This window comes from Epinephelus fuscoguttatus, linkage group LG23 (genome assembly GCF_011397635.1).
Source record: "Epinephelus fuscoguttatus linkage group LG23, E.fuscoguttatus.final_Chr_v1".
In the NCBI taxonomy this organism is placed as follows: domain Eukaryota; kingdom Metazoa; phylum Chordata; class Actinopteri; order Perciformes; family Serranidae; genus Epinephelus; species Epinephelus fuscoguttatus.
In genome coordinates, this window is record NC_064774.1 from 17694850 (window position 1) to 17710530 (window position 15681).

Consider the following 15681-nt stretch of genomic DNA (forward strand, 5'->3'; position numbering starts at 1 on the left):
TAACCCTTGAACATCTTACTATGGGTTTATTTTTTGTTCAAAGAACTTAAGTGCTTTAATTCAATGTTGTAGTTATTTTAAATCACTTCAGATAATGTGTGATGTTCAGCATGTTCACCATCTTAGTTTAGCACGCTAACATTTGTTGATTAGCACTAAACACAAAGTATAGACGCTGATGGGAATGTCATAATCTTAGGAGGTATTTCGTCATAAACTAGGGTGACACTAGTTTAAACCCCCCTAAACTCAGACCCCTAAATGTACATGTGCACATGTACGTGCTTAAATTACAAGCGTTGTCCTCTTTCTATCAATTAAGAAGCATCTACAAAACAGGTCCTTTCTCTCTCTGCATGATCTTGAGAAGGTCTTCAAGGTTAGACTACTGCAATTCATCGTGTTCAGTGTTGAGCCAAAAACTCATTTCACACCTTCAGCTAGGGCAAAAGCTAGTGCAGCTGCTCAGCTTTTAACCAACACTAGAAAATATGACCATGTCAGCCCTGTTTTAGCCTCTCTTCACTGGCTACCAGTCAGTTTCAGAATCGATTTTAAGATATTACCGATCACTTTTAAAGCACTTCATGGCTTAGCCCCAAGCTACATGCCTGAAATGCTTCTCCTCTATAAGCCAGGTTGCAGCCTCAGGTCCTCAGGCAGGGCTCTGTTGGTTGTTCCTCAGTCCAAGCTCAAAAACTAAAGGTGACCAGGCTTTTGTGGTCAAGACCCCTCAGCTCTGGAACTCACTGCTTATTGTATATATGTCTCATTTGATTGTTTTTATTGTTTATATCTTGTGTTGTCATCAGTTATTGTATTCTTTTATTTCGTATTACTCTACTTGTTTGATTTGCTGTACCTCTGTGCAATTTACAGGGCAATTAGTTGCCAACTTTGCTTGTCTGCTTCAGTGATGATATTTTATCTTTATTTTTCTTGTTATTTGTATTTTCTTAAAATTGCCTCATTTTGTTTGCTTGAATCCTGCATTTTTTTTTAAAAATCCGGGATCAACCATGTAAAGCAATTTGTAGCTTTGTTTTGAAAAACGCTTTATAAATAAGGATGGGATCAGGATGGGGGGATAAATATTTTATATTTAGCAGACCTAACGAGTGCACCTTTTATCACCATGGATAATGACTCGGCAGAAGAAAAAAAAAAGGCTACGTTTTGTCTTCCAAAATCCACGAAAATATTTGAAAACTGTACAATAACACCATGACGCACAAAACCAGATGAACCGCTGATGAAAGCTGTGGCTGTGTTTTACCAGACAGGCAAAGTCCTGAGTTGCCTGTTTCAGATGGCTGTCAGTGGCGTTTGCCCCACTGAAGTTGCAACAGTGCTACATCCTGCTTGTAGCCACCACCTATGTTTGGCCATCTCAATAGGACCTTTCATTTCCACCACTCAGGACCAAAAAAGTACTCTTGTTGTTGTGTGTAGAACTCAGCATTTTTGTTGCCGATACTTCATTAAGGAAAAGTAAGCCTTCTGGATCTCTTAGGAAAAGACGCTATCGTCGGTATAACAACTAACTGTTAGCATACTGACAGGTTCTGTGAGAGAGAGTTGCAAGCGTCACAGTAATCTCCTTGACAATGACACATGGACTGATTGACACATATAAAGACAAATCAGTGTCCAATTTAGATGCATGTTGCACGTTTATGTTTTTATAATGGGCGGGACAGAACATGATAGACACCTTTGTATTGTAAGCACAGAAAACAAGCACATTTTTCATTATCATCATTATATTTTAGCGTTTTATAGATATTTGTTGGGACTAAAGGCACCCAGCTTGAAACTGTGACAAACCTGGACAACCCGAGACGTCTGGTAACCATATCATAAACCAAAGTATTGACCAAGGAGACGGAGAAGTGCCTCATAATTTCACTGAAATGGATGTTTGGACCGTAGCTGTGATAATACAGGCGTGTCCGTTATATGCAGGGATGTGTGTGTGTGTGTGTGTGTGTGTGTGTGTGTGTGTTACCTGTGCGATGCGGTGGTGCTGCAGGTTGATGACTCTGGACATGGCCATCTGCATGCTGCCGAACACTGCAACCACCTCCAACTTCTTATCATCAAATGACGGAGCGCCGAAGTTCTGAATATATGAGACAAGAGCGAACAACATACTGTAACTATGAAATCTGCATTCAGCTTCTGAACACTTTCTTTGGAGTTGTAGACGCACAGGATGCTCCCTCTTCAATAACACTCACATTATCCTCCTTTGTTCCTCCCCAGAAGTTGATACCGCCTGCATAGCTGGGGATGTTGAGCACAGCCAAGCCCTGCAGACTCGGCAGAGACATGGGAACACCGTCACACTAAAGAGAGAAACAGAGGGGGTAAAAACAGCTGATGTTGTTTTGTTTCCCAAAATATTCCTCATTCTCATCCAGTAGAGACATCACTGTGTGTCTGACCTCCAGCTGAACTCTCTGCTCCAGGTTCTTGTACGTCTTCTGGACTAGCTCTTTGGTCCCCAGCACTCCGTACCACATCATGTTCTTGGTGCGACTGCTGCAAAGGGACACAGAAGGTAGAAATCAATCAGCACTAGAGTAAAACTTGATTGACCAAAGAATCAATCTAATGACGATAAAGCTTCTGGAGGCAACGGCCAATATTTCAGGAGTGCAGCCAGTGGATATTTGGGCCAAGACTTCCTCTTTCGTGCATCGCTCATTGTTTACTGTTAATGAAGTCAAAAAATGACCCAAAAGTGAACTGATTTGAGCTGTTGCATGTTCTATATTTGCTGCTCTGTGTGTCAGACCCTGTTTCATGTATTAACAGTTTTATTGAGAATGTCATGGAATAATGTGTTATATGTATCTAAATGAGAAGTAAACAGGAAAACTTTGTCAACACCTGTTTTATCCAGCAAGATAAAGTTTTCAGTCGGTTTTTCTCACTTCAGTCTCACTGGTAGACTGAAAAAGCAACTGATTATATTATTCAAATAGCCTAAAGTTTAACTTGTATTCGTAATGTTAATCATTTATGTAATAACAAAATCGATACTTGACACTGTGTGACGATACGATACTGCCACACAAAAATATCGCGATACTTTATTGTATTGATTCGGGATGCACTGATCCAATACCTGGATCAAATATCGGCACTGATATCATCAAAATAGATGGATCGGGTATCGGAAAATGCAACCTATACCTGAGGCGATCCTTTCCCTTTAAATCTATTGCGACGTGAGCTATGTCATACGTCATGAAGCGAAAGAGAGAATCTGTTTCGTCTTGTTTCATATTATTTTAGGAAAGAACTGTGTAGTCATCAATGCCTGATGCCTCTAGTCTTTTCTGTTCTACATGTAAAGGTATATAGCTTTTTATAGCTTTTTTAAGTCAACCATGGCATCGGATCGGTATCGGGTATTGGCTGATACTCAAAGCCACAGCATCGGGATTGGTATCGGAACTGAAAAAGCTGCATTTCTAGTATTGATTTTTTTTTCCCACCACTAGTTCTTTCATCATGCCGGTAAATCTGAATGAATTACTGCCAACGTTTATATCTGTATGCCCAATCTAAGCAGCTTACTAATGTCAGCTCAAGTGGGTCGCTCACAACCCGGATTTATACATCCAAAGAACTTCTATAAAAATGAACTACTTGGCAACCAGACCAGGCTTCTAATAAGCCTCTAAGCCTCTCCCTTAATCAGTCGCTGTCCAATCCTACGTTAGCAACCGTGTGTAGCAACCGAGAGGTCCGTCAAGCTTTCAGCAGAAGCTAATATGCCGAAGCGGCGTGCATACAGTAACATTACCCTCAAGTCCGACACCTGATACCCAAAAAGTGTCGAAGGTGGTGTTGAATTTGTCCCCTTCCTCAAGCGCAAGACCCAAGGAAGATATGGCTAAAACAGTGTGGAAGACCACACCAACAGCTGAATCCAGCAAAGATCAATAAAAACACCTACATTGGCTCCAAGTTAAGATGCTAACAAATGTTAGCTAATGCTAGCTTTGTGTGCTAGCTGCTCTCCCTTTGTCTGCCCCAAGGAGGGAACATAACTCAACATTAACTTAAATTTAAACCATATATTGACTTACCCTGCTGTACAAGAACATTCTTTGTCCTTCACGTGAAGTGTCAATACGTGGGGTGCCTGACGCTTGCATTGCGACTGGTGAGCTTTTCCCTCTATTTTAATGTTGTCGTGATTTATACTCTGCCAGCAGATGATATTGTGAATGTAGATATCTCCGAACAGTTTGATATCACTGAAAACTCCATATTTCTTATGCTAGGAGCGAAAGCTTGACGGACGTGGCAACAGTAACTAAGGGGGGCGGGGCTTAGCGAAGGGTCAATTGAGACGGGCCTTTATTTGTCAAAATGTGTGGCCACACCAGGCTAAAAAAAGGACTGGGTGTTTAATTGGGACTAGACTTCTGATTTAAGTTTTATGGTATGTGATTAATGCTAGATCAATGCTGATCTTGGGTGGAGAAACACTGAACAGGAAATAATACACTTTTACGTTACAACACAACAGTTTTTTGTTGGCAAAAGAGTTATACAATTTAATAAAACGCTCTGTGAACCTTCATACCTGCATTTTTTAGGGTGCTCATCTCTCTTGTTGTTGAACTCGAGGGAAATCTTGGCATCCAGGCCGATACCGAAGTAATTGTTCATCACACACTTCTCTGAGCATTGTCTGCAAACACAGAAAAATATGTAGATTAAAATGTGATAATACATTAAAACACAGCTGGTACGTGGCAGACACAGATGTACGAATGCCTGCAATCAGATGAGCACACATGAAGACTTACACAGTGTCCTCGCTGAAGGTGACTGTGTGGAGGCTCTCTGGTTTCTCAAGGACAATGGGGGAGGTGGGACTTAAGCTTCCTTGACCTGGACGGAGGCATAATTGGTTACTTTGATAAAAAAATGTTCAACAATAGGATAGAGTTTCTAAAATTGAAATTATGAATGTTTAATAAGGCAAAGTTTAGCAGATTATGAGCTATCCTTGAAGGAGTGGGTCGTCATCAAACCGTCCCTGACAAAATGCAGTCGTGATAGTTTAAAATACTGATGTACAAGCAGCATTTTGAGGAGCGCGTCCCTTCACCTTGTGTCCCCGCTGAGCTCAAACCAAAGGGACACTTACGTGGCTCAGCATCCTTCAGCTCCTCGCTGTTTTCTCTTTTGATGGAGGACGAGGACGACATCCTCTGGACCTGCGTGTGTCGGTTCTGTTCGTCCACCACTGAAATGATGACATCGGTGAACTTAAATACAAAGCACTCAAGGCATGATCGCGTCAAAATGATTCCGACAGAAGAAGAAAGGAAAAGCAGGACGAGGAACACAATGAATTCACTCGAGGTTACCTTTCTCTGCCTGTTCGATGATCTGCCTCAGGGCTTTCTTCAGGCTGTTGGCCCTGAGCATCAGCTGCTCCTTGGAACGGTACGTTTTACCCTCTGAACCAGACTCACCGCCACCTTCTCCGGGGCTCGAGCCACCGCTTTCCTGGCTGGGCACCGAACCTGCTGGTACCACCTGATTGTGGCAGGGAAATAGAGCATGTTATAATACGTCTGTATAAGCCATCCTGGTATATTCCCATTAGGTGACCTTTTTGTTTAATTCCTGATGTTATCCGACTCCCTGATGAGATTTATTTAATTTTAAGAGCAGGGGAAACCCTGCAGCATTGTCTCATTATCACTAAAGCAGCAGTATTAAAACAGAAAATGTCATCTCATTCATAAATCTTTAGTACTCCTGCTCCGTGGAGTCTAACAGTAGTGCGTCATCGCTCCTGTTTCCAGCAATAAAGGCAGGTTAATATTCATTTACAGGCAGCACTGAGGAAGAGGATATCCATATTTTATTTATCCAATATGAAATGGTGCTCGGTGCAAAGCTTGGATTCAGTGCCTTCCTCCCTTTACTGAGCAGGAGGTTGAAATCATACTGACATTTTGAGGGCTCCATTACTTCTTTCAGAGCACCAACATCAATCTGAGAATGAAAGACTCCAAAGGGAGCAGAGAGTCTAAAAGCTGTGTGCAGTTTTGTTTTTTAGCTCCTGTGAGGAGACTTAAGACGTGTGAAAAACCATCATTGTTTTCTACTGCTACTCCCATAAAGGCTCAGATTGAATCGGGAGGGGATTTAAAAACTGAGGGGGAACGTTTTATATCCTCTCTGATCAAACAACAGCATTCAGCATCTCAAAGATATAGTGTGCAGTCTTCAACTTCATCATTATCTCACTAGGTGGAAAATAGAGATGCATGATATTGGATTTTTTGCTGAAATCCGATATGCCGATATGTAACAACTCATTTGACCGCTAACCGATACCGATATATCCCTACCTAATTTTAGTGATCATCAAGCCCTTCAGTAGTGGAATTACCATCATATTATGCATGTATACCTTTAAGGCCCATTTATGCTCAACGTTAAATATGGATCCGGATACGGACGGAGCCTTCTGTCCGTGGTCTGCGTTCATTTCGTCCGTATTTCTGCACATTTCCATAAAGCTTACGGATACGGGCCAAACGGACCAGTACCACTGGAAACTGTGGGGGCAGTGTTGCTGTCACTACCCGATACATAGCTCTAGTAAGACACGAATAAGAAATAACAATGGCGGTCATCGAAGTACTGGAAATGACGCTCGTCGTCAGTTTCTCTCATTGGCCGTACTAGAGACTTCGTCTTTTATGCAAGAGGTACATTATCAGTATCTCCTCCACAGTCACCATGTTTGTTTTTGAGTTTTTTGCTGTCATAAACTTTTGACTATGGGCTGCCCCCTGGTGGATATATTGGTTAACATCCATGCCAATGTAAAGGATGCATGGAAGTATGTGGGCAGTGACGGTAACATCATTTGAAACGGACGTATACATTTTTGTACGTAAAGGGAGCATAAATGGGCCTTTATCATGACGGCCCACCAGCAGATGGAGACATGAAATACAATGCTTTCAATGTGTGTAATATTCATTCACTGTGCAAAACAAGAAAAAGCATGTTTGCCGATTCTGATATTTCATTTTAAAGCCAGTATCGGCTAGTACCGATGATGTGCAGATATCATTTTGCATCCCTAGTGATATCAGAAACTGACATTTTGTGCCTAATTAATCATCCTTACATTGACCCAATGATGCCAGGCTACTCACATGGTTTGACATTGATATTTGGTTGAATTTGGGTTATGACGTCGGTTGCAGTTGGTTCGGATCGAGGTCAGAACATGTTCTCACCACAAATGAACTGCACCAGAGTTCGTTTGTAACCAGACCGAGACCACCTCTTCAAGAAGGTCTCAGTCTGGTTGTATTGGTGCACACTTAAGTGTGACTGCTGTGTTCACACCTGCCAAAACAAACTTCACTTCGGGGGCAAATGAATTGAACCAAACAGGGCAGGTGTGAAAGCACTCTCAGTCAAACCTCCATTATCATTTACATCCTTTAACAAGCAGCTTTTATATTATTAGCTGCACTTCAGGCTGTTCGGATCTCATTTCGGTGCAAAGGACTTTAGCTGCTGCTTCATATGAAGTATTATGACTCAGGATTGTTTTGTCATTTTAATCAAGCTATGAGGCTGCACTTATTGCTGTGGCTATTTCATACTGATTAGAGCTGGTAGTGTTATTACCTGAGCTTCTGCTTCCTCACTTAAGGCCTTGACGAGGGAATCAAGCTTCTCATTCAGCAGTGCACACTGGGAAAAGAGACAGACAGACACACACACAGAGATATTTTTATTGATATTTATTTCGTTTTTTTATGGCTGCCTTGCTCACTTCAAAATCAAATGAGAAGAGTGTAAATTGGGAGATAAAGTACACATCAATGTCGGGCAGAAGTTCCTAAGGCTCTGTGTCCACAAAGCGCCTTTTTCTGAGCGCCAGAAGAAGGCCAGCGTCTTTTTTCAATTGTTCCCAATGAGGAGAGAGCGTCTGCAGCCGCCTAGGGAAAAGGCGCTGCGCCCAGCGTCTTTTTTCCGGCCGCTCCTCCTTTTTTGTGCGGCCGCTCCGAGCGTTTTGAGTTGAAAATCTCTGAACTTTTCAGAGGGGCGTGTCACCGGCACTTTTTCCAGGCAACCAATCATATCGCGGAACTCGTCACCCTGGTAACCAGAAAAAATGGAGGAGAAGCTGGTGCTGGCCGTGTCCGTCTATCCGGAGTTGTATAACATGTCACACAGACATTACCATAACAGAGAAATATATATATATACATATATATACATAGCTTAGCTAAATTAATTATTTTTCCAGCAATATATAAATTGAGAGATTTTACAGCAACACACATGTAATCAATTCTAACCCATACAGTGGTGGCAAAGTTACTAAGTACAACACAAATCCTACTAATAAAACATGATGATGACTTCACCAGCTGTAGCATTAAAAGATTAACACAGTATATGTATCATACGGAAGATGAGAACGGCCATGTATTTTTTTTGTGTGTGTGCACTGTTATCTCGTGATAACAACTTATTATTTCGTTATATCGCCGGGGTAATTATTTCCTCATTCATTGCCTCAAGGAGGGTCAGCCCTGCCGGCTGAGGGACTGTTTGCACTTTTATGCACGGGTCGGCGGTGAAGTGGCGCACATGACTCATGCTACGGACGGACGGACGGACAGACAGCCATGTATCTAAAACAGGTAATACATCTGGCTACATCTTTCCCAGATCAAAGATCCGTGATCACCTACACCTGCGTGCGTAAAAGCGCACACAATTCCATGTCCTCTCACTGCAGATGCTGTGATTTGATGGCCCGGTACTCATTGTAGCCCACTCTTATAAGACCCAATAATAATAATAATAATAATAATATTAATAAGCTACTGTGGACCTATATGCCATGCCTTTTAATGAAATTACCAGAGGAGTTTGCTGCTTTGCGATGCTGCAAAACTGCGCGGCTACAGGAATTGTCAAGATATTGTTGTCATAGAAACGAAAACCCTCGTGAGCGTTTTTTTTTGGGGGTGCACAGACGCTTCATCCCAGCGCTCCACAGCACCATTCCAGCGCCTTTCTGCCAGAAAAGGCGCTATGTGGACACAGGCCCTGAATTCTCATTTTTAAGCTGCTGCAGTAAGACTTGAAACCAGCATGAAATCAATACCTATACAGAGCATAGAGCTCTTTTATTTGCAGAAGCAATAGGCGAATTTCCCCTCCAGGCTTCAATGAAGCGTCACATTATTTGGAAAGAAAAAAAAAAAAAAGGACGGATAAGCGGGACGGAGCTCAAAGCGCTCTGACAGGGAGGAGTTTGGGGAAGGCTCGAGACGCCTCTGCTGGGTGAAAAGACTTTCTCTTCTTGGAGACGTCTCACAAAGAACATTTGGCAAACCACTCTTCCTCTCAGCATGAGTCTCTTTGCGGTTTCAGACTTGTAGGACTTTTACATGCTGGTGACTGACAGCTGCTGTAATGATTCAGTTTAACCCCTTACAGCCCAGCTCTCTCTGACTCATATTCTGTGTCAGCTTGTTCCATTATAAACTACATGACGTTTACACTGAGTGACGTATTCAAACACAGTGACTCCATGTTGTTCTTGGCTGCACTGTCCATAAAGTGGATATATTTTAGATGAGTTGCGTATGCTTTTATCATGTTTCCACCAAACTCAGCCTGACAGCTTTAGTTTATTCAGATGTTATTCAGATGATATTCAAATCAAAACTTACTCCTTGAATTAGCTCAATTTTTATGGCACAACTTAACATTTAAACAACTTATTAAACAACTTATTTTAATTATCAATAGATCTAATTCTTTATCGATCAATTAATTGGTTAATCGGTTGGTCTATAAAGCGTAAGCAATGCACACAGAGCCCACAGTGACGTCTTAAAATGTCTTAATTTGTGCGACCAATAGCCCCAAAACTCAAACATATTCCATTTGGTATCATAGATGATTAATAAAGTCAAAAAGTATTTACATTTAAGAAGCTGAACTTCTGTGTAAATTTTAACTTATACAATTATTGGTTATAAAAAAAAAGGATGGTGATTAATTTCCTGTTGACTGATTAATTATTTATTAGTAATTAAAGATTATAATCCAGTGCAGTTATCCATCATGGACATACCTGTATAGGTGAAAAGTGTACATAGTGTATGTAGCTTTTATTATTTATTTTGAATTTACAGAAAGTCTTTTACATTGTTTCATCTTTATTTTTCACTCAATCACTTTTCTCTTTTGTTTCTGACTCTTTAACAAGTGAATTCTCCTGCTGTCAGATCAATAAAGTTCATCTCATTTTACTCTACTAATTGCTTCAGCTCTTACAACAATATAGGCTGAAAAAAAAAAGGCCTGAGCTATTTTATGCTCACTGTCTCCATGGCAACGTCATATTTCCAAGTCCATGAAAATCTTTTTTTCCCATCATTTTTGTTTAGTTTGACACTATCATTGTTGATATCATTTTTTGGACATTCAGAGTGTCACAGTAACACGGTTCTTATGTCCCTGAAACACTGACAATGTCCTCTGTCCGTTAATATACTTAGATCTGTGGTGTGTTGAAAACCTGTTGATATACAGGCAAGAAAATCCAAATAATTTCAAATCCATAAAGTATTTTTTTCCATAATACTTGTTACAGAACAGGAATAGCACCACTAAGATGTCAAAGTGATGATGAGTAGGCAGGTTTGTTACGTCTACACCTTTTCTTTAAAGGGAACCTTTGGTGTTTTCCAACCATCATTGTTTTTCTTCCCCCATTGTTTTGATGCTTAAGTGACTAATGGGAACACCAATTTAGGAAATCTGACCAGTATTTAGTGAGAGCGCTGCAGCCAGCAGCTGCAAAAAAGGCTGCAATGTGTTCCTTTGGGGCAATTGTGCACAGTAATGTCTGTCAACTAAAAAGTGCTTGTTTTTGCAACTGACAGGCTCAGATTGTGTCTAACAAAGAAATAAAACATTTTTCTTTATCAACAAAGTCCCGTTTGAGGAGAAGTCTTGTTTTGATTTCGCGAGTTGAGATGTTGCATAAAGACAATACCAAACCGGATCAAGCGAAAGGCGAAGATAAACACTTTATTTCTCTGGAGGGATCCTTTCCATGAGTTGTCAGACACTTATGATAGCAATCTGAGCCTATCAGTGGCAAAAACAAGCACCTTTAGTGGACATAAATTCATATGCAAACATATCCCAAGTAGTTACATTGCAGCCCATTTCGTGGCAGCTGCCTGCTGCGGTTTAACTCAATACAGGGCCAATTTCAAAAACTGTTGTTACCATTAAGCTGAAAACACATCGGCGCGTTAAGTGCTGTCCCTACCACACACCGGATGCATTGCACTGCAGCTCATTAACAGACGACCACACAAAGTTATTACTACTTCTACTGAAACATCTCTCACCTGTGTGTTAGATTAAAATCATAGTGTGGAGAGCCCCTAATTAAACTTGATATCCATCTGAAGAGACGATCTCTAGAGCTGGGACTTGCAATATATCCTTCGCAATATCGGCAATATCTCTTTGGCCATTGTCTTTATAATGACAGGATTGTAGGTTGTTTAGCTCGGAATATTTCTCCACCTCAACAACAAGTCTCTCTTCATTCATTCTTTGTCACACACGAGTAACAGCAACAGAGTTCTCTTTATGCATTCATGGTGAGGAGAGGAGTCGAGCTGCCATAGGAGCAGAGAAGAGCTGCTACGGGAGCTGGTATGTACAAGCAAGGAGAAATGGATTTAATTCCAGGGGCAATGAGGCTGGAAATTGGTGCATCCAGGAGCAGCATCACTAGCTGCCACTGGTGTGGGGTTATACACTGAAAATAACAGGGGTGTATTTTTTGATGCCTGATGTTTGCTGCTGGTGTGTTTTGGCCTTAAGTCGCTTAGACACGAAAACATGGGAAAATAGAGGTTATTTTTTTGGGCGATTCTTGCCTTTATTGATTGGACAGCTAAGATAAATAGGAAAGGTGAGAAAAGAGGGGTGTGTGACATGCAGCAAAGGGCCGCTTGTTGGAATCAAACCCAGGCTGCTGCATAGGACTCAGCTTAAAGTGGGCGCACACTCTACCAGTTGAGCTTGAGGTCGCCCCTTTAACACTCATTGTCAGCCCTCCAGCTTTGATTGCTCTGTGAACTGGATTCTTACAATGTATGAAATGATTAAATAAGATAGTGAAATTTAACCTTCACACAACTATTTCTGTCTCACTCTCTATTATGCGCACACACACACACAGACAGACACACACACACACACCTACACTGCCCACTAGTTGGTGTTACACAAGCTCTTACATAATGCAAACGATTACACACACAAAACCATTTACCTTCTTTGCCATGGCATCTGCCTCCTCCTTGTTCTCTGTGGCTCTCTCGTACGCCTTCCCCACCTCCGCCACGAAATCATTCACCGTCCCACACAGAAACCTGACGGAGCGGTGGAGAGAGACAGGAGAGGAGAGAATAAGGTTGGGATGGGTGTGAGTGTGAAGGTCAACATGATTAGCGCAGAAAATGAAACAGATCAGCCAGGGTAACACGTTTCTGATTTGGTGATTCACCGTGCAGTCACTGTGTTTGGAGATTACATTGCCGCCTACCTGCCTGTCAGCTACGTCGCCTCCACACAGTCACTATTTACTCACAGCTGTTACATTGCTGCTGTATGACTCAGCAGGGAGGTTTCTCCAAGCTCACACAGTCCTCGCGCATTTAGCAAATATTTGATCCTGTCAAATGAAGACTGCTGCAGAAAAACACGTTCTTCATTTATGTGTCTCCTGTTCACTCTCACAGGTTTAATGTCCAAATGAGAAGTCTGGAAATTAGAGATGCTTGATGGCACACTGTTTTAACTAGTTTATGGTAGAATCTGCAAGGCGTGTGCTCAGTCTGTGTCTCGCAAATTAGTGCTGAATATCATGCAGATGATCCTTTACCTTGAGGTGTCAGAGGTGGAAATGAATCATGTTGATGCTCAACAGCTGCAGGTTGCAGGGTGATGTTAGAGGAGTTTGACTGCATCGTGACATTTTGTTTTGGTTGCAAACTTACAATTGTTGCCTCTGAAAACACCTACTTATTTGATTTTGATCTCCTACTGTCTACACCTTAGTTTAAGATTGCCACTGCTGCTATTCTAAACATAACACCTCGGTTATTAAGATTCCAGACGAAACTGAAAATGATGTCACTACCTCTCCAGGAAAGTACCTTCATTTCTTTAGGAGGTGTTCAGGAGTAGCCAGGTTTTAGATTCATGTTAACAGAGGCCCTGTTTACACCTGGTATTAACATGTGTCTTGGGTGATCAGATCACACACGGACACCTCTAAGTACAAGTGTTAATGCACCAGATGGGTCCTCAATGCATCTTGAGATCTGATCGCTCAGACCACACGCAGAAGTAGTCTGGATCGCATATGGCCACATTCTTTCAACAGTGTGTATGCTTATGTGTCCCGAGCCACACTAAAGGAACTCAGCCGATGTCCTCTGTGTAGAGTGAAGTACGTACTCATTTGCACGCCAATGGCATTGTTTTAACAACAAGAACAAGCCACAACAATAAAAGACGAAGAAGAAGCCACAGCAACAGGAGGATTCTTGTGGATCGAGTGTACACAACACACGCTGCCTGATGCTACGTATTTGGGCCAAGAGTCAGTACAACAGAAACTGGATGATTCATATCACAACTGGGAGATTCATGTGGACATTTTGAAGAGGAAACAAAATAACTAACCAAAAAGTAACTAGAATTACTGCCCCGAGGTTGAATGCCTCCAGCAATCAGTCAAGTTGTAGTTTACACCCTTGTCTGTCCAGACTCATGTAGCCATGACAACTGGCAATGCTTCAAACATGGATGTGGCTGCAAAGAAGCTACAAATTGCAAAACACGGATGCTTCACACACATCTTCATCCCGCAAGCACAGAAGATCTATACAGTCAGCACAGTTTGAAGGTGCGCAACATTATGCCATCACAGTGAAGTTAACCTTTGACCTTTTGGATAAAAAATATCATAACTTAATTGTTTTACCCTGTTAGATATTTGTGTGAAACTGTGTCATAATTAGTGTATGAATTCTTGAGTTATGGCCAAAAAAGTGTGAGGTCACGGTGACCTTTGACCACCAAATTCTAATCAATTCATCCTCGAGTCCAAGTGGACGTTTGTGCCAAATTTGAAGTCATTCCAGCAAAGCATTCCTGAGATATCGCATTCGCAAGAATGGGACGTACGGAAGTTTGGACGTACGTACCAACTGAAAGCATGAAGGCCAAAACACACCAGCGGCGTCATATGACGGCGACGTCACTGACGCGAATCAAGTGCCGCCCCCAACACACACAAAAAGCGTTGCGCTGCGGGGCGTCAACCGGATTTCTATTGCACACTCCAGTCTGCTAGGCTGGGAAGTACAAAATAGCGCTTTTTCAAGGGCGGTGACGCTGGAAAAATAGGACAATAGCGTAAAGTGCCATGGCGCAGCACCTCGACACGCGTCGAGCCGCCACCGGTGTGGGTTTGTAAATAGAAAATAATGGGGGCGGCTGTTCTGACGCGCGTCGTACGGCGCTAGTGTGTTTTGGCCTTACCACCTTCGACCACAGCTGTTGCAGGCGTGAAGGCACAAAAACAACAACACGTTTGGTCTTCACAAATGGAAATTACACGTGTTTATTTGCACATAGAGCGCATCTCAAATGTGGAGACACATTTTAATGCCTGGTGTGAACAGACAGACATAGAGCTATGATTAAACCACCCAAGACGCATGTTAATACCAGGGGTGAACAGTGCCAGAGTTGGATCTTTTAAAGCAGTGGTTCCCAACTGATGGGTCGCAGGTCCTTTCTTAACCGACCGCAAGTGACTCGGAACGTGTCAAGTTTGTAAAAAAAAACAAACAAAAAAAACCCCCAACAAAAAACAGTAAAACAGTAGAACTTCTACAACTTCTTGACAGGGATAGAAAACTAGCCCGATGACCAAATGCAAGTGTGACCCTGAATGTATTAAACTGTGTGGACCTTGAGCTAATGACTAAGGAGAAATCTGGACCCTGTGGCTGGACCTGTTGGGAACCACTGTTTTAAAGACGTCTAGGTGTCAGGTCCTTTCTGTGACTTTTTGATCACAATTCTCATGTTAGTCTGAGGTTAATAACACAGAAAACGTTCTTTTCTGTTTGTAAAGCTGAAAAGAAAATGCTGTGGCTAAATACATAGTACACAGTAAAGATATGAACGCACAATGTACGACAGCAAGACTGAACAAGGCTCTATAGTTAACACCTAACACTCCCAGTTGAGGCCTAGACTGTATAAATTGGGATAGACTAAACAGACTGTTGCCAAGGACAACAATGTACTCATCTGCTTTACTTCAGCTGTACTCTCCCCACAGGTGTCTTCATGCATGTTTATGCAAGTTCTTAATCTGTTGCCTTTTCGTACGTGATGTTATATACCATCATTTTCCTCACCAGCTGTTGTAAAGGTCGTTTAAGGATTTCTTCACCAGCTGCTGATGTAAAGCATAAGGAGGTTCATCTCTAACCAACAATGCATGCAACCTCATCTATTTTACATAGCCTT

At 41.9% G+C, this 15681-nt stretch overlaps 1 protein-coding gene across 5 annotated transcripts in view; it reads right to left on the bottom strand.

Annotated features, from left to right (window-relative positions):
• The window catches only part of si:dkey-172j4.3 (diacylglycerol kinase eta), a 125174-nt gene that overhangs the window by 15569 nt on the left and 93924 nt on the right, over window positions 1-15681 (bottom strand). For all 5 annotated transcript variants that reach the window (XM_049569292.1, XM_049569291.1, XM_049569295.1 and 2 more), the window contains 9 exons: window positions 12401-12500; window positions 7699-7764; window positions 5400-5571; window positions 5177-5275; window positions 4833-4917; window positions 4607-4714; window positions 2448-2544; window positions 2241-2348; window positions 2009-2122 (listed from right to left, as the gene is read on the bottom strand). In XM_049569292.1, coding sequence (XP_049425249.1) covers window positions 2009-2122; window positions 2241-2348; window positions 2448-2544; window positions 4607-4714; window positions 4833-4917; window positions 5177-5275; window positions 5400-5571; window positions 7699-7764; window positions 12401-12500 — 949 coding nt within the window. The remainder of the gene's footprint in view (window positions 1-2008; window positions 2123-2240; window positions 2349-2447; window positions 2545-4606; window positions 4715-4832; window positions 4918-5176; window positions 5276-5399; window positions 5572-7698; window positions 7765-12400; window positions 12501-15681) is intronic.